At 43.4% G+C, this 19,754-nt stretch overlaps 2 protein-coding genes across 2 annotated transcripts; one reads left to right on the forward strand and one right to left on the reverse strand.

The window, feature by feature from the left end:
- Nucleotides 1-3,472: 3,472 nt before the first annotated feature.
- On the forward strand, nucleotides 3,473-12,607 carry psme1 (proteasome activator subunit 1). The gene is made up of 12 exons (XM_059326914.1): nucleotides 3,473-3,550; nucleotides 3,671-3,716; nucleotides 4,001-4,033; nucleotides 4,126-4,188; nucleotides 7,820-7,921; nucleotides 9,269-9,326; nucleotides 10,153-10,250; nucleotides 10,439-10,507; nucleotides 10,609-10,676; nucleotides 11,620-11,674; nucleotides 11,823-11,909; nucleotides 12,397-12,607. The coding sequence occupies exons 2-12, from the start codon at nucleotides 3,678-3,680 to the stop codon at nucleotides 12,475-12,477; spliced, it is 753 nt and encodes a 250-aa protein (XP_059182897.1). The 5' UTR covers nucleotides 3,473-3,550; nucleotides 3,671-3,677; the 3' UTR covers nucleotides 12,478-12,607.
- A 233-nt stretch (nucleotides 12,608-12,840) lies between these two features.
- On the reverse strand, nucleotides 12,841-18,582 carry LOC131961838 (fat storage-inducing transmembrane protein 1). Its single transcript, XM_059326742.1, has 2 exons — nucleotides 18,335-18,582; nucleotides 12,841-13,516 (listed from the first exon to the last, which is right to left on the reverse strand). Exons 1-2 carry the CDS (start codon nucleotides 18,580-18,582, stop codon nucleotides 12,841-12,843), a joined length of 924 nt encoding a protein of 307 aa, XP_059182725.1.
- Between the last annotated feature and the right edge of the window lie 1,172 nt (nucleotides 18,583-19,754).

Raw genomic sequence — 19,754 nt, forward strand, 5'->3', positions numbered from 1 at the left:
GAACTGGGGGAGGGGGTCTCACACACACACACACACACACACACACACACACACACACACACACACACACACAGTATACAGTGAGATGTTGGTGAGGAAGTTAAAGGGCGGGTCTGAACAGGAGAATATACTGTAGAGACAGATTCAACATGTCTGGTTAAACTTCAGCCCTGAAGTCTCATGTTCTCTGATAGGCTCTGCTGAGTCAGCAGCCAAACACACACACACACACACACACACACACACACACACACACACACACACACACACACATACACAATGAGTTAATGCATGCATGCTATAGGCTGCAGCCCACAGCTATGAAAGGGAACATTCAGAAATGCAGCAAGCAGCAAAGACAAACAGAAGCATTAAAAGCTGCAGCATGCTGTTAACCCTGGAGCACAATGAAGCATGTGAGTGCTGTTGTTTGATTTCACAGTTCTCAGGTGTGATTTGTGGCCTGAAGAACTCTTATTTGTCAGTCACACATTAAGTCCATCCTATTAAGATGTTTCACCCTGGTTTTAAAGGCCAAAAGGCACAACTAAACAGTCTAAAACTAAATACGCACACAAAGAAATGCAGGACGTAAATGAGACATGAAATGAATATAAACTGGATAATATTTCAAAGGTATTATTATCAGTTTCAGGTATCCTCTATAATGAAATCTTCAGATCTGGAATTAGCTTACATATGTCCGAGATAAAAATACATATTCTGAAAAAATGTAAATACTTTGTTGTCCTTTTGTGTATCTTTGTTGTCATTTTAAGTTTTTTTGTGGTGTCACTTTTCATTTCCATTGTGACTCTCAATGGTCACTTTTTGCAGCTTTTTGCATCTCTTTGTAGTTTTTTGTGTCTCTCTGTAGTCGTTTTATGTTTCTCTTCCTGGTTGCTACGTGTCTCTTGTCTGGGGTTGTGATTAATGAATTATCTATTTATGGTAAGCAGCATATACCAACAGGATGTGTCCTTGAATTTTTTTTAATGTTTTCATGTTAACATTTCCAATAAGATTTTTTTAAAGGTCATATTTGCTTTGTGAGTCTTAATGAGTTTTCTTGCTGTGTTTCAGAAAGCTGAAACAGCAGTAAGAAAACTTGACACTAACTTCTCAGTCACTTGTCTAAAGCTAGATCTTGAGGCATAATTAATGATACATACACAACCCTATGAAAGAACACATATAGAGTAATATAAAAGAAGTTTAAATTGTGTAACAGACAAATATAATGCTCATGTTTACAGCGGGAACATTTAGACATGAATCCATCCATACTGTCTCAGTGCTTTAGTTAATATGGTCAGAGTGTAACTGCATTAACACAGTAGAGAGATCATTTACTAATCTTTAAGTTCTCCCTCTCCAGCTGCTTCTGCCTCACCTTTCTTCTATGTACACACACTTTGCCCACAGTATTAATCACTCCGTCAGTCAGATCAAAGAATCAATAACTAATGGTGCACGCACTGTCAACAAGGGCAACCTTTGACCTTTGGATCCAACTTTGAACTTTGCCAGGTATCATGAATGAATAAAAGAATGATTGAACAGCAAGTCATCACCTGTTTATCAGTCAGATGGTTCATCTAGTTTAGTTTTATTAGTTTATCTGTTTGAGTCTTAATGAAATAACAGAGTGTTGGCATATTGATAGTTTGATGAGCTGACTGTGTTTACAATGGGAGGCTCTGACGTGCTTTCTGTTCCTCAGGATCCTGTATTTGTTTTAGGCTTTGAGCTGACTGGTTCAGCCTGTCTGTCCTCACAGCAACACGTACAGCAGCAGACACCTTTGGCCTCAGGTTCATAGATCAATACTGAGATAAAGTGCTGCTGCTGCTGGGACTGTTTGATTGCAAAAAAACAAGCGTTTTTATCTCTGAGTAGCCTTCAGTTGGCTGTTTCTGCAATGTGTTTTTGTATTAAATCCTTCTCTTTTTTTACATTAACAGAGAAAAGCTGGATTCCAGTTTAAAGTTGAACTGTTTTGAATTCATTTGACAGAAGAATCTTTGTGTCTTTGAGGCTAACCACACTTTGATATCAGGATATGTAGATTTAGATGATATAGGGTTTTTTAAATACACATAAGAAATGACATGTAGCCTCACAGGTAAACCCATAGACACACACACACACACACACACACACACACACACACATATATATGTGTGTGTGTGTCTATGGGTTTACCCTGGTGCTGTTGATCTTTCTCTGTTTTCTGTAGTTTCTTTGATTTCCTCCACTTAGAACAACAGCGCCACCTAGAGGACTCAGCCACAACCTACAGAAGAAAAGTGTTACAAAATGTTAATGGTTACATTAACATTAGCATACAAACATGGAATGGTTTGTATGACAAACCATTGCAATACATGTGAAAACCTGTGGAAAAGGGCTTGTTGGTCTAAACCAGGGATGGGCAACAGGAGGCCCGGGGGCCACATACGGCCCGCACCCTCACCTGAAGTGGCCCTCAGTACAACTACATGTATTTGAGCATGAAATCTTAAAAGTGCAGAGTAAAAATGCTCAAAACTAATTAATGTTGATCTGCTGTTCCACAGTAAGCGGTTATTTTTTATTTGCTTCAAACCTTTTGTATTTCTATTTATACTGTTAAACATGCATTTCAGCATTAAATATGTTAAATTTCTGCACTGTAAACATATTTAAAATGTCAGTTTCATCATATCTGGTTAGTGATGCTCCTTTATGTGGCCCTGTGGTGGTGGACATGATAAACTGGCCCCTGCAGATCCCTGCTCTAAATTATTAATTCTTTGCTGCACAGGTGGTGTTCATCAGCTCATGTTTATAGATGGAAACATGTGTTTGTGTAAACTACTCAAGCAAAGACATGTCAAGTATTTATTTATATAGCTTATAGATTTTATTTTATTTTTGCAAAGCCACACAATCCATTTATTTTGGGGTTTTCCCCCTATGCTTTTGTCTTTCTTCCTCTTGTTTTTATATAATAATAATAATAATAATAATAATAATTATTATTATTATTATTATTATTATTGTTGTTGTTGTTGTTGTTGTTATGATAATGGTGATTAATAAATAAAAATATTAATACAGTTGGTGCAATTTTATATCAGTATGATCAAAGTGAATGATCATTTAGGGTCATTTCTTAACATGTTATAGTCTAAATAATAAAATAATAATAATAATAATAATAATAATAATAATAATAATAATAATAATAATAATAATAATAAATAATAAATAATAATAACATGTTATAGTCTAAATAATAATAAATAATCTAAATAATTAATTTATTCAAAATGATGTATATTAATTAACGTATAACTATTAATTAAAAAATAAACTATTTTTATTTCAGGTTTTCATTCCCATAGAACATTTCTCACCAGTGGCTCTTATTCTGGGAAATGAAACGCCAACAGTCCCTAAAAACTCCAAGTCCCACAATGCACCAGGACGGGCTGATATTAGAGTGGGGAAAGTACGGAACTGTCTAATCTTACACTTTCATTTTCGCTCTTTGTGCTGAGTAACTGTGAGTAGCGTGTCCTCCACGGATTAAATTACTCTAATAAAGCTTTTATTGTCATTTCTCGCAGCTTCGTTGAAGTTTGATCGCTTTTATAAACTAAATCTGGTAACTTTCCGTCTTTAGAGGCGACATGGCTACTATGGATATCAAGCTGGACTCCAAGAAACAGGTGAGCAGGAATAACTGCTAGCATGGTTATAAAGTGCTATGTAGCCACATTAAAGCTGTTTAGTCTGCTAACTGGTGTCAGGTGATGGTTTCATCAGGTAACTGGGTCATTCCAGGTGAATCACTAGTTATCAGGTGATTATTAACAAAATGACACGTCAAGATGCGACACATGGAGCTGTTTCTAACATTTATCCCTCATGTAGCTAGCAGACAGTGGCAGAATATGAAGGAAAAGGATGATAACTAAATAATAAACTAAATAATAAAATATTTTCATTGCAGGTGGATGATTTCTGCCAAAACCTCACCAAGGAGGTAAAATATCCAAAAAATCTCTCTCTCCATGAATGTATGTTTGCCACATTGGTATGAAAAAGTGTCACATATATATTTTTTCTTAATAACAGGCAGAAGAGCTTGTTTCCAATTTTTTCCCTCAGAAGATTGAAGAGCTGCAGATGCTGTTGAAGGTATTGATTTGTGATTGATAATGGCTGAAAAAAGATTCTTCCTGTTCTTTTCCTGAACAACAAAAGTCTTTTATATTTACATTTTTAGATAAAGTTTGTCGGGGTGCACAGTATATATCTGGACTGATGTATTATAATCCAATAATGGGACTTTTACATTATTATGTATTACTCTGATAAGGAAATTATATCAAATAAATAATTGGCTGATAGTAGAAAGACAGATTGCTTTCTCTCACCCTTTTTGATTTTGTATTGAGTATTTAATACATTAACACGTGTTATGTCGACACATTCACTTCTAATTAATGGGCAAACTGCTCTATAAAAGTATGTTTATTAAGGGGTTTTTCTTTTTTTTTTTTATTTTAAAGATATTTTTTTGGGCATTTTGTAGCTTTATTGACAGGAGAGATGTTGAGAGTGAAAGGGGGAGACAGAGGGAAAGAAAGGGCTCCGAGCCGGATTCTAACCCGGGCCGCCACCTTACGAGGACAACGCCTCTATGGTATGCTATGCTATGGCTCTCTGGTATGCTATGCTAGGCTCTATGGTATGCTATGCTATGGCTCTATGCTATGGCTCTATGGTATGCTATGCTATGGCTCTATGGTATGGCTCTATGCTATGGCTCTATGGTATGCTATGCTATGGCTCTATGGTATGCTATGCTATGGCTCTATGGTATGCGCTCTGCCAGGTGTGCCACCGGGAACGCCCTTAAGGGGTTTTCTAAATTAACTTGTTGAGAAAACATTTGAAGAGTCAGAACTGTTTTTGTTGTGTTAGTCAGTTAGATTTTGCTTCGTCAGAGCTGCAGAATATTAAACATCCATTCTGCTCTCTACATCTAGGCCTGGGACGATATATTGTCCCACAAATTATTGCTGATAAACGATATTATTGTCAACATGATAATATATCATAATAATGTACACCCTTTCAAATACAATACACTTTTATTTCTCAGTGTTTTTTACCATTGTAATTGTAATTTTACAAACAAAGATTTTTTTTTTTAAAGGGCAGCATTTATTTTGCGATGTAGCAAACTCCACTTTCTGTGAGCGCACAGCGTTTATATTGAGGCTCTGCATCTCCAGCTGCAGCTTTCTTCCCCAGCTGGGAGAACTGGGTCGGGTGGTTCTGCAGGCTGGTCCGTGTGCTGACGGGCTCCACCTTTTCATTCGGTTTGAAACCGACATATTCCCACACCCGGGCTGTGGCATTTATGCTAGCGGCCCAGCCCTATATATGTCTATGGCCCAGCCCTATATATGCCTATGGCCCAGCCCTATATATGTCTATGGCCCAGCCCTATATATGTCTATGGCCCAGCCCTATATATGTCTATGGCCCAGCCCTATATATGTCTACGGCCCAGCCCTATATATGTCTACGGCCCAGCCCTATATATGTCTATGGCCCAGCCCTATATATGTCTATGGCCCAGCCCTATATATGTCTATGGCCCAGCCCTATATATGTCTATGGCCCAGCCCTATATATGCCTATGGCCCAGCCCTATATATGTCTATGGCCCAGCCCTATATATGTCTATGGCCCAGCCCTATATATGTCTATGGCCCAGCCCTATATATGTCTACGGCCCAGCCCTATATATGTCTATGGCCCAGCCCTATATATGTCTATGGCCCCGCCCTATATATGTCTATGGCCCCGCCCTATATATGTCTATGGCCCAGCCCTATATATTTCTATGGCCCAGCCCTATATATGTCTACGGCCCAGCCCTATATATGTCTATGGCCCAGCCCTATATATGTCTACGGCCCAGCCCTATATATGTCTACGGCCCAGCCCTATATATGTCTACGGCCCAGCCCTATATATGTCTACGGCCCAGCCCTATATATGTCTACGGCCCAGCCCTATATATGTCTATGGCCCAGCCCTATATATGTCTATGGCCCAGCCCTATATATGTCTATGGCCCAGCCCTATATATGTCTACGGCCCAGCCCTATATATGTCTATGGCCCAGCCCTATATATGTCTATGGCCCAGCCCTATATATGTCTATGGCCCAGCCCTATATATGTCTACGGCCCAGCCCTATATATGTCTATGGCCCAGCCCTATATATGTCTACGGCCCAGCCCTATATATGTCTATGGCCCAGCCCTTTATATGTCTATGGCCCAGCCCTATATATGTCTATGGCCCAGCCCTATATATGTCTACGGCCCAGCCATATATATGTCTACGGCCCAGCCCTATATATGTCTATGGCCCAGCCCTATATATGTCTATGGCCCAGCCCTATATATGTCTATGGCCCAGCCCTATATATGTCTATGGCCCAGCCCTATATATGTCTACGGCCCAGCCCTATATATGTCTACGGCCCAGCCCTATATATGTCTACGGCCCAGCCCTATATATGTCTACGGCCCAGCCCTATATATGTCTATGGCCCAGCCCTATATATGTCTATGGCCCAGCCCTATATATGTCTACGGCCCAGCCCTATATATGTCTACGGCCCAGCCCTATATATGTCTATGGCCCAGCCCTATATATGTCTACGGCCCAGCCCTATATATGTCTACGGCCCAGCCCTATATATGTCTACGGCCCAGCCCTATATATGTCTACGGCCCAGCCCTATATATGTCTACGGCCCAGCCCTATATATGTCTACGGCCCAGCCCTATATATGTCTACGGCCCAGCCCTATATATGTCTATGGCCCAGCCCTATATATGTCTATGGCCCAGCCCTATATATGTCTACGGCCCAGCCCTATATATGTCTATGGCCCAGCCCTATATATGTCTACGGCCCAGCCCTATATATGTCTACGGCCCAGCCCTATATATGTCTACGGCCCAGCCCTATATATGTCTACGGCCCAGCCCTATATATGTCTACGGCCCAGCCCTATATATGTCTACGGCCCAGCCCTATATATGTCTATGGCCCAGCCCTATATATGTCTACGGCCCAGCCCTATATATGTCTATGGCCCAGCCCTATATATGTCTACGGCCCAGCCCTATATATGTCTACGGCCCAGCCTTCCCACAGAGACACAGAGCCTGATGACTGACAGGAGGGTTCACTCTGCTCATTCTGCTGTTATGGATTATATATTATTATTATATATTAGATATTATATGGAACAAAAGAGATCCAGCACAGAGTGAACCCTCTTGTCATCCAGCCCATAGACATATATACATGTATATATATAGACATATATGGATCATAGACATATATACATGTTTATATATAGACATATATGGATCATAGACATATATACATGTTTATATATAGACATATATGGATCATAGACATATATACATGTATATATGTCTATGATCCAGCCTGCTTGGAGGCAACAGACGAGGAAAACAAACACTTTGTCGGCCCAGGCCTAACTACATCTGAGCATTTCTTACACTCTGGTGTGCATAAACTACAGGTTATAAAATACAAAAATAAAGAGAAATTAATAGATATCATGTCAGCCACGACAAACACGTAACTATTGGTTATTGGCTGAAAAAAATCCATACTGTGCATCAGAATCTAATAAAATCACGGCTGTCTGAGAGGCCTTGATGTGTCATAATGATGTCATACGTAACATTTCTGTTCCTGTCAGTCATCTTTCAGCTGTGATGACTTGGCGTCTCTGAAGGTTTCCCTGGACATCCCGATGCCGGACCCCGCGAAGGAGGAGGCCAAACGCAAGAAGAAAGAGGAGGTAACTCAGTGGTCCAGATACATTAAGTATGAGAGGATAAAGACACTTTAGAGCAGGGGTCTCAAACTCAAATTACCTGGGGGCCGCTGGAGGCAGTATCAAAATGACAGAAAAAAAAACGAAATTACTTTAAATTACTACATTAAGACACAAAATCACAAAAAATACACAAAGTGAGAAAAAAGAACACAAAATTATCAAAACAGACACACAATTCTTTTTTAAAAAAGACACAAAATGACCCCAAAACAACACAAAATGACAGAAAAAAACTAAATTACTTTAAAAAAAGAAACAAAATGACCAAAAAATACACAGAATTACCAAGACACAAAAGGACCAAAAAATAACACAAAATGACTAAAAAAGACAAAAAAAAATTTAAAAGGCAAAATTACCAAAAAAAGAAAATTATTTTTATTTAAAAAATTACCAAAAGTAACTAAAGGGACCTTCCACACACAACACGGTAAAGTGCCATTCATATAAAACTCACATTAAACTTCCATATCAGGGTGAGGGCCACAAAATATCTTCACGAGGGCCACAATTGGCCCGCGGGCCGCCAGTTTGAGACCCCTGCTTTAGAGGGTTTAAGAGGTTGAATGGAAGGAAAACTAATATAAATGTAACAGGCTTCATAATAAGGAGTCTTAGGTGAGTCTCTTATTTTTGAGTTTCTTCATAAAGCCCCTCGACTGGAGCCAAGGATTTATATTTAGCTCTTCACACAATATGAAGACGCATGGAAACCGAGTCCTCCGTTACCATGGCAACCAATCACTGAGCAATCTGCAACGACTGCTTTACAAATTGGCAGTGAGTGGGCCTTTTATTAGTGGCGATCTAAACTGACCTGAGTTATGTGTTTTCTTTGGCAGAATAGAGAAAAAAAAGAAGTGATGGAAGTAAATCACTGACTTTAAGATAAAAGCAGGAAGTCACTCAAGAATAAGATCATTTCTCACACTTTATTGGATCCCTTATTTATGCAGATGTCCCTTCTATTTTAGCAGTTGCTGTTATGTTTATTGCACACATGGATTCAGAGGAGGGAAACGTGCTGCGCTGCCATGTGATTAGTTTTATGTGTTGGAGGATATTTAGGAGCATTCAGCAGCTCTGAGGAGCAAACTGGATAAAAAAAACTGCTGCAGAGCATCCAGAGCATTCAGAGCAAGAAACATCACCTCCATCTAGCTTATATTCCTGATACAAAGAAAAACATCCAATTCATCCCGTCTTCATTTAGTCGTTCCATGGAAAAGATCATGTGGGAGAGCTGTCTGAGAGATTAATAGGCAGAGAAACTCTTTGACCTTCTGTTCTTCTGTTCTTCTGTTGCAGAAGGAGAAGAAGGAGGGGAAGAAAGACAAGGACGGAGATAAAGAGGACGAAGACTCAGGTAGAGACGTTTAATCAGGTATTCAGGTTTAATCAGAACGCTGAATGATCCTGAAGAAATGTGATAACTCAGCTCAGGGTTTATCAAACTGCAAACTGCAAGGCGGTCTCTTTATTAAGCACAGAGGCCCTGTATTTTAATGTTTGTAATGTTTTATTATTTCATTTCATTTTTATATTTCATTTTAGTCTAGTTTCCAGATATTTTTTTCTCATTTCATTTTTGTTTTTCATTGTTTCAAAATGTTTAGTTTTTATTAGTTACAAATTTTGTTTTAGTTTTTTTTGTTTGGTATTTGTCAGGAGTAAAATCTAAGAACTAATCTAAGAAGAAAATTTTGTTTTTTATTTCAGTTCATCGAAATGTTTTTTCACAATTCGTTTTTTTTGTTAATTACAATAACCTTACTGAGGAGTCCTGTGTCGTGGCGTGAGGATGGGAGAAAATGTTGATGTATCAAGTTTAATTTCAGACTAGAATAATAGTTATTCCCAAAACATATCAGAACAATCCCTTCAGAATGAAAAGGGAATCCTCTGAGAAGCAACCAGGTTGGTGAGACATTTATAAAGTCCACAACAAACAAAATGCAACTCGTTAAAAGGAAGGAATCATATATATACCAGAAGACGAATGGGATCATTTATGTTCAACTTTATGGAGAGATTTTTGTTGTAAAAAGCTCATGAGGTTCTTCATTACTCCAGTTCAGAAGAGTCATTATAACGCATCTTTCAGCTCATGAACCTTTATAACTAATCAAAAGGAAGTGTAGCAGGTGAAGCTGACTGAACAGAATATTCTATTATATATTTCTGTCCTCCAGGGCCTCCCTGTGGTCCCATCTGCACCAACGAGAGGGTGGAGAGCCTCCTGCAGGAGGTGAAGCCTCAGATCCAGACGCTGAAGGAGAAGCTCAACACGGTCAGTGTTAATTAGCCTCGTAGCTTCATTTATGCTAATAAATCATTCAGTTCCAGCGTCCCAGCAGATGTTTGCTAGCTCATTCTGTGTTTTAAATGGGGCTGCTCTTTAACAGCAGGAGTTACTATGACCACCATGACAATCTCATACATCATATTAGAAATTGATCAATTCAGATTTTCTGGCAGGTGTCAATGTGGGTGCAACTCCAAATCCCTAAAATTGAAGATGGGAACAACTTTGGAGTGGCGGTTCAGGTCGGTATCACAGAAAGATTCTCCTTCTGTCTTCAAACGATGCTGACACATTGGTTATTAATTTCTGGTGTGAAGAGTTAATATTGTTCTTGGTCCAACAGGAGAAAGTGTTCGAGCTGCTGACCAACACACGCACCAAGGTCGAGGCCTTCCAGACTCAGATCTCAAAGTAAGAGCTCACACCAGAGTCCGATACTTTTTTTTATTTGAATGATGAACAAAATATGCAGTCACGCTGACAAGATGCATCATCTCTTCCATCAATGCATCCAAACCCACTGACAGCTGCTGAAAGGCCTTTTGGCTGCTTGTTTCACTTGTTTCAGTCCTGCTGGTAGTTTGCTGAGATCATCAAATAGCAGAAGAACCATCAGCATCATGAATGAGTTAGTTCTTCATCCCAAACAGCTGCAGCAGGACACAGTGTCAGGAGCTAATAGACGAGCAGGGACTCCTGGAGAGAGATATTAGTCATCATAACAACCTTTATTAAGGGCTGCAGGGCCTTTCAGACTTCTCAAAAGTTGAATTAAGACCATTGCTTACATCTCCTTGTTCGTGTAATGAGTTGATGCACTCAGTGTGATTTCAAAGCAAAACGATGTCACTCTTGAGAAAAGAAATAAAACATTCCTCCCCCAGATTAGAAGTGAAATGTGTGCACACATTCACTAAATCCAGTATACTTATATTAGGAGTCTGACCAGTAGCTTATGGTGGCTAATAGAAGCTAATGTTAGCATACAACATTCAAAGTCTGGGTCAGCAGGTGGCTGAGCCAAACCGGCGGCTAGCAGTACTAGCAACATCATCAAGTATTTAGCAAAAGGTACTTTGTCGCTGTCGGTTTCTTTGATATCACAATTACAACAGATGTTTGGACATTCACTGATGTTAAAGGAATACCATGCAGTAATTATTATTCACATCTCTTTGGACAATAAGCTTTGTCCCCTTGGCGTTTTGCCCCACTATGTTTCTGTTCTTTAACGCTGTGTTTGCTATTTCTGCAGCTTTGTGTCTAAAGGGAACCTGCAGGCAGAGGACAGGTCTCTGTTCATACACCAGGCAGAGATTTATCAGAAATAACTTCTCTTTCTCCTGTTGGTCAGATACTACCTGGAGAGAGGCGACGCTGTGGCCAAAGCCTCCAAACAACCCCACGTGGTCAGTATCATGTTTCAGCTTTAACATCGTAATGCATCTCTGCATTAATGAATAAATCAGATCAAAGATATAACTTGTTCAGCTCTGTGTGACACAGTGAAATGTCCTGTCTGTGTTTGATATAAAGTGTGTTGTGTTCCTGCTGCAGGCTGACTACAGGCAGCTGGTGCATGAGCAGGACCAGTACCAGTACCAGGAGCTCCGCCTCATGGTCCTGGAGGTCTGCAGCACATATGTAAGACACCTTAGTACCCCTGCTTCTTTACTGTTAGACTGTTTTACATATAACTGTTTGTGTAGAAAATAGATCAAATGTATAAAAACTCTGGACACACCACTGATAATAGTTATAATAGTCGTCTTCATGCTGTGAATATAATAATCATGTGATCATCTCTGTACTCTGGAAACGTCTATAAAATATTCCGGTGGTGTCCTAGCAGCAGGACGAGGCTAAATGGATCCGTTCCTCCTGATAGGAGGCTAATTAAACTAATTGCTGTGCTTGTGTTAAATTGATTGGCGCTCCGTCTCACATTCATTAATCACTGTTTGTCTGCTCCTGTGGCTATTGTCCTTGTGTTTGATGCTGTAATGAACGAGGCGGTCCAGGTGATGATGAAAGACACGATTACGTCTTTTATTACCTCTCTGCTCTTTCTGTCTCTCTCGTCCATCTTTCTTATATCTTCCTCTCTGATGTCTCTCTGTGTCTCTGTCAGGCTGTGCTGTTTGACATCATTACCAAGAACTACGACAAGATTAAGAAGCCCAGAGGAGACGGCAAGGCTCTCATCTACTGAGACTCCTACAGATACTCCTAGTGTAGCATGACACTCTGGTAACAATATACCCATCTGGAAAAATGTTCCTTTTTCTAATTCTGCATTCATTTTGGTTCAGATTACAAAATAAAGCAACACGATTCCCATACGTTTGTCTGCTCTTCTTTGTGTGAATGTGAATTTAAAGCTTCTTTATGAGATCCAGAGTTCTATAGAGTTCTCAAGGGGTTTATAGGTGATATTGATGATATCTAGGGGTTTATAGGTGATATTAATGATATCTAGGTATAATAATTCTACCTAGATTCTCTTCACAACTTTCAAAGCTCCAGCCTGAGCTTCCAACCACATTCCCATAACGTAATCCTCTACTACTGAGGCTTATTGTCCATCTAAGGTGGTGAGAAGTCCCTCTCCAGGCAGAGCAGGACCAGCCCAGCTCAGTCTGAGTCTGAACCAGCCCTGATAGAGTCCTCTCCAGCCCAGGTAGCCCAGAGCGCCCCCCAGCTGCTGGGAGGGGAACTCGGGGAAGTGTGCCAGCAGACACAGCAGCAGGAAGATCCAAACAGCCAGCAGAGCCACACAGAGCAGGAAGAGGAGTCTTAGAGGGGCACCAGGAGAACCAGGAGACCTGGTCTGAGACCTGGTCTGAGCCAGGTGGAGCCCAAAGACAGACGTCTCCTCCACCAGCAGCAGGCAGCACAGGCAGACGATGAGGACGTCCTGGGACACCTGGTGGCCTCGCCACAGCATGCCGGCCCCCAGGCAGGAGGCCCGGGTCTGGTCTGGGTGCAGCAGCAGCAGGGGCGGCACGGAGGGGGCGGGGCTTAGGATGTCCTGGGTAGGAGTCCTAACAGGTTCATAACAGGTTCCTGCTGCGTCCTCCAGCAGGGTCAGGACCCTCCGACAGCCCCACCAGAGCAGCGCCACCACCCCCATACGGGACAGGTGGCGGAGGAGCAGGGAGGGGGGGCGGGCCGAGGAGGAGAGGAGGAGCAGGAGGAGGTAAGAACCTGTGAAGATGCAGGTCCAACCCCAGGTGGACTTCAGGAACTTCCTGTCACAAAGAGCAGAAATAAGTGTTTACATGAAAAGTCACTGTATAAATCATCAAAACACAAAAATACTTCCCCCCTTACCAGATCTAATGGAGCTGAACAATCAGAGTTCAACACATAAAGTTCATTATATACAGCACATATACACATACATACATACATATATACATTTATATACAGTCTATGTATACAGCACAGAAATTAATTTGTTATAGCTGAGTGTAAATACAAGTTCAGCAACTACGTTCATTTTTTTGAATCTAATCAAATTTGCTCTGCCGACAGGTGAGTGATGGCTTCACGTGGTGACTTCTATAGGATGAAAAGCCTCACGGCTCCAGTTCATGTACCAACTGGTATTAACTGACTCTGAGCTCTAAGAGGTGAAGTTATATAACTTTAACTGAACAGTGGCCTGAGGTAATAGTAATAATAATAATAATAGTAAACGTTACATCACACTGTAAGAGACTCAAGTAGAGAGGGGTTTCACAGAACTATTGAGATATTATGTTTTGTGATATAATTCTTAAAAACACTTGATTTTTAATTAACAGCTTGCATGCAAATATTCATAGACAGATTGCACGAAAGTAGTGTTCTGCTGTTAGATGTTGGTGTTTTTTTCTGATTTCTTTGCATGTGTTGCTGTCTGTGTACTACTAAAATTAGATTTTTTAGAATATTGTGATATATCGCCTTGCTTACAGTATTGCAATATATTGAATTGTATCATGATACAAATTGTATCTCAAGAATATTTAAAATACAAAACCTAAGTTGACATCATGTTCATTAAAATGAACCTTCACTTACATCTGATGTTGCTATCTGTAAGGTATGAATTCATTATCACTATTAATGTTTACATTTCATTCATGTTTGTGTGTAAAATAACAAGAAGTAAGAAATGTAATTCTAATAAAAGTCCATCCATCCATCCATTTTCTTCCGCTTATCCGGGGCCGGGTCGCGGGGGCAGCAGGCTAAGCAGGGCATTCCAGACGTCCCTCTCCCCAGCCACAACGTCCAGCTCCTCCTGGGGGACCCCGAGGCGTTCCCAGGCCAGGAGAGAGATATAATCCCTCCACCGTGTTCTGGGTCTTCCCCGGGGCCTCCTACCAGGTGGACCTGGAACTCCTCTAACGGGAGGCGCCCGGGAGGATCCTTACCAGATGCCCAAACCACCTCAGCTGACTCCTTTCGACGCGAAGGAGCAGCGACTCTACTCCGAGCTCCCTCCGGATGTCTGAGCTCCTCTCCCTATCTCTAAGGCTGAGCCCAGCCACCCTACGGAGGAAGCTCATTTCAGCCGCTTGTATCCGCGATCTTGCTCTTTCGGTCACTACCCAAAGTTTGTGACCATAGGTGAGGGTTGGAACGTAGATGGACCGGTAAATCGAGAGCTTTGCCTTCCGGCTCAGCTCCTTCTTCACCACGACGGTCCGGTACAACGCCCGCATCACTGCTGACGCTGCACCAAACCGCCTGTCCATCTCACGTTCCGTTCTACCCTCACTGCTGAACAAGACCCCAAGATACTTGAACTCCTTCGCTTGAGGCAGTACCTCTCTCCACCCAGAGGGGGCAGTCCACCGTTTTCCGGCAGAGAACCATGGCCTCAGACTTGGAGGTGCTGACTCTCATCCCAACCGCTTCGCACTCGGCTGCAAACCGCCCCAATGAGTGCTGGAGGTCCCGGCTTGATGAAGCCAAAAGAACCACATCATCTGCAAAAAGCAGAGATGCAATTCTTAGGTCACCAAACCGAATCCCTTCCTCCCCCCGGCTGCGCCTTGAGATCCTGTCCATGAAAACCACAAACAGAATCGGAGACAAGGGGCAACCCTGGCGGAGGCCAACACCCACTGGGAACGTGTTTGACGTTGTGCCGAGTATGCGGACACAGCTCTCACTTTGGTTATATAGGGACTGGATAGCTCGTAGCAACGAGCCCGGTGCCCCATACTCCCGCAGTACCCCCCACAAGACTCCCCGAGGGACACGGTCGTAGGCCTTCTCCAAGTCCACAAAACACATGTAGACTGGATGGGCAAACTCCCATGCCCCCTCCAGAAGTCTCGCAAGGGTAAAGAGCTGGTCCGTTGTTCCACGGCCAGGACGGAAGCCGCATTGTTCCTCCTGAATCCGAGGTTCGACAATCGGCCGGAGCCTACTTTCCAGCACCCTGGAGTAGACTTTTCCGGGGAGGCTGAGGAGTGTGATTCCACGGTAATTGGAACACACCCTCCGGTCCCTTTTTAAAAATGGGAACCACCACCCCAGTCTGCCACTCCACTGGCACTGTCCCAGACCTCCACGCGACACTGAAGAGGCGTGTCAACCATGACACACCAACAGTGTCCAGAGCCTTCAGCATCTCAGGGCGAATCTCATCCAACCCTGGCGCCTTGCCGCTGGGTAGCTTTTTGACTACCTCGGCGACCTCTGCCAGGTGGTGAGTCTTCCCCTGAGTCTTCAGACTCTGCCTCCTCTACAGAGGACGTGTTGGCTGGATTAAGGAGTTCCTCAAAGTGCTCTTTCCACCGTCCGACGACATCCCCAGGTCGGGTCAGCAGGTCTCCGCCCCCGCTGAACACAGCTTGGGCCAAGCCCTGCTTTCCCTTCCTGAGACGCCCGACGGTTTTCCAGAACCTCTTTGAGGCCGACCGAAAGTCCTCCTCCATGGCCTCCCCGAATTCCTCCCATACCCGAGTTTTTGCTTCCGCGACTGCCGCAGCTGCAGCCCTTCTGGCCGAACGGTACCTGTCTGCTGATTCCAGAGACCCCTCGGCCAGCCAAGACCGAAAGGCCACCTTCTTCAGCTTGACGGCCTCCCTCACCGCTGGTGTCCACCAGCGGGTTCTTGGGTTGCCGCCACGACAAGCACCGACGGCCTTCAGGCCACAGCTCCTACCAGCCGCATCAACAATTGAGGCTTTGAACATGGCCCATTCGGACTCCATGTTCCCAACCTCACCCGGGATGTTGGAGAAATTCTTCCAGAGGTGTGAGTTGAAGACCCTGCGGACAGGGGCCTCCGCTAGACGTTCCCAGTTCACCCTCACTACACGTTTGGGTTTGCCAGGTCTGTCCAGCATCCTCCCCCGCCACCTGATCCAACTCACCACCAGGTGGTGATCAGTTGACAGCTCTGCTCCTCTCTTCACCCGAGTGTCCAGAACATGCGGCCGCAGATCTGACGATACGATAATGAAATCGATCATCGATCTTTGGCCTAGAGTGCTCTGGTACCAGGTACACTTATGAGTAACTCTATGTTCGAACATGGTGTTTGTTATGGACAATCCATGACTAGCACAGAAGTCCAATAACAAAACACCGCTCGGGTTCAGATCGGGCAGGCCGTTCCTCCCAATCACCTCCTCCAGGTACCGTCATCGTTGCCCACGTGAGCGTTGAAGTCTCCCAGAAGAACTACAGAGTCTCCAGGCGGTACCCCTTCCAGGACACCACCCAGAGACTCCAAGAAGGCCGGGTACTCCGAACTGCTGTTCGGTGCGTAGGCACAAACAACAGTCAGAGACCTTCTCCTCGCGACTTGCAGCCGCAAGGAGGCGACCCTCTCGTTCCTCGGGGAGAACACCAACACAGCGGCTTGTGAGTATCCCCACACCCGCCCGGCGCCTCTCACCCTGGGCAACTCCGGAAAAGGAGAGAGTCCAGCCTCTCTCCAGGAGTTTGGTTCCAGAGCCCACGCTATGTGTGGAGGTGAGCCCAACTATTTCTAGCTGGTACCGCTCCACCTCCCGCACAAGCTCGGGCTCCTTCCCCGCCAGCGAGGTGACGTTCCACGTCCCCAGAGCTAGCCGCTGGAGCCGGGGGTCAGCACGCCCAGGTACCCGCCTTCGCCTGCTGCCCGACTCCCACTGCACCCGACCCCTATGCCCTACTCTGCGGGGGGTGGGCCCACAGGTCGGCGGATCCACGTCGCTTCTTCGGGCTGAGCCCGGCCGGGCCCCGTGGACAAAAGCCCGGCCACCAGACGCTCGCCTGCGTGCTCCCCTCCCGGGTCTGGCTCCAGGAGGGGGCCCCGGTTTACCCGTGCCGGGCGAGGTACACAGATTTCTCGTGATCCGCTTCATAGAGGTCTTTTGAATCGCTCTTAGTCTGGCCCCTCCCCTGGGACCACTTTGCCATGGGAAACCCTACCAGGAGCTATTGCTCCCGAAAACACAGCTCCCAGGATCACTGGAGCACACAAACCCTCCACCACGATAAGGTGGCGATTCTTTGGAGGAGTCTAATAAAAGTGATTCTTTATATTTTCTTTTCAATAGAGTCAAGATAAATAGTTTATGAACTATTTACAAGTGTGCAATGATTTGATTTATGTAGTAATATCATGTACTCATCTGTTTAATATGGAAGTAGAATGCAAAAAAAATGTGTTTTTCTCAGTTAACAAGATAATTATCTTGTTAATTCAGGAAAACTCAGATAATTATCTCATTAATTAAGAAACAAGCTGATTTGTTGGGGGATTTTCTGCTCTGTTTTTCTGAATCAATGACATCATTATCTCATTAATTCAGAAAAACAAGAAGAGAGTTTTAATTTCCATGAGAACTTTTCTCAGAAGTCTGAGAATATAATCTCTGGAAAAAGATAGGACAAATAGTTTATTCTAAAAAGACACATGACACTTCACTTCACCATGTTCAGCCATGAGATTCACTAAATCTGGTGTTTAGTAACTATAACTGTGCCAGGTGACTCAAAATAAGGTGAAATCATGCAACAGTAACTCGTTTTAAATATGAGATTTGCATGTGGAAGCAGAAAGAGAAGCGTACCTGTACAGGTAGTGGTTGCTGTTAGCGAAGATGCTGAACTTTGACACCCAGAAACTGAGCAGAGGACCGAACAGAACCAGCGCCGACAGCAGCAGGTGGAAGTGTCGTCTGACCAGGCGGCTTCCTAACATCCTGGCCAGCAGGTCAGTAACCGACAGCAGAGCAGCGTCCAGCAGGCGGAGCAGGAATCTCCCCGGCAGCGCCAGCTTCTCCAGGCTGATCTCTGAGTTTTCAGTCTTTACGTTCATGTTCCGCTGCTCCATCGGTCTTCCTGATGATAGCTTTTGTAGATTTAGATTCAACTTTGACAGGTTTCTCCTCTGAGTCTCATTAGAGCCCCGTGGTGCAGTCTGCCTCACTTTCTTTTGTCTTTGAAACACCAGTTCCACTCTGAGCCTTTCTACTTTATCACTGTCAGGCTGCAGAGAGCACATGGTTTATAAAAATACAAGCCCTCTGCCCCCTTTACTCTCAGACCCCCTCAGATCCCCTCCCCCTCCACTGCTGCTGGAACTGACTCTGGTATTCTCAGAACAATGAACAACGCTTCATGAACTTGATTCCATTAGACGGCAACTGATGACACAAAAACATCACATTCAAACCCAAACGTTGCATGAACTACTGAGCATTTAGAGAAAGTGTGTCCCTGCAGAAAGAAGGTATCATTCTGACATTAAATGGATCGCTTGGCTCCTTCTTTGGTTCTCCTTTATTTAGTCTCTCCATTCTTAGATTCAGCTGCTGGAGCCAAAACTAATTTAAGTTATAAACTGTTGCCAGTCTGCATTTGGCGCCATGAGCAGCTGCGTTCCTCACAGCACTTCAGTCTTTTTATTTCCAGGCCGTGCTCAGGCCTTAAACCTCTTCCACTCCCACAGCCAAACTGAGTAAATTTAGTCTTTCCGTGGGATTTATGCTCAATAAAACATACTAGAACTGTTTTCACAAGCCAGGACATCCAGTCCCACTGCTCTTATAGAATCCAGACTAGCAGAAGCTGGAGTCATATGTAAGAAGTTGTTTTGGACACGGTTGTAACAGTGTGAGGATATGTTGTATGCTAAAAAGACAACATGTTAGGAGAGTTACTAAAACATCTGTTTCTTTCTCTTTTTTAATTCTTAGTTAAAACGACCACATAGTCTTTTTTGTCTTGATTCAGCAGTTTTCCTGATAAATGATCTTAAGACCTTTTTGTTTCATTGAAACTGGAGCTGAGATGATAATTATCACCTCCACTGTGTTTATTACGTATAGTTTTATGTAGGAACACTGAGTGTTTATTATGTATTGTATTATTTAGGAACACTGAGTGTAAATGACTCCAGATAAAGAATCAGTCTAATTTTAGATCGCTGCTGTCGTTACGGGGACCTTCAGGCCTCTCGGCCACATTCCTGCAGCAGATAATTGCCAG

The sequence above is a fragment of the Centropristis striata genome, chromosome 23 (genome assembly GCF_030273125.1).
Source record: "Centropristis striata isolate RG_2023a ecotype Rhode Island chromosome 23, C.striata_1.0, whole genome shotgun sequence".
NCBI lineage: Eukaryota > Metazoa > Chordata > Actinopteri > Perciformes > Serranidae > Centropristis > Centropristis striata.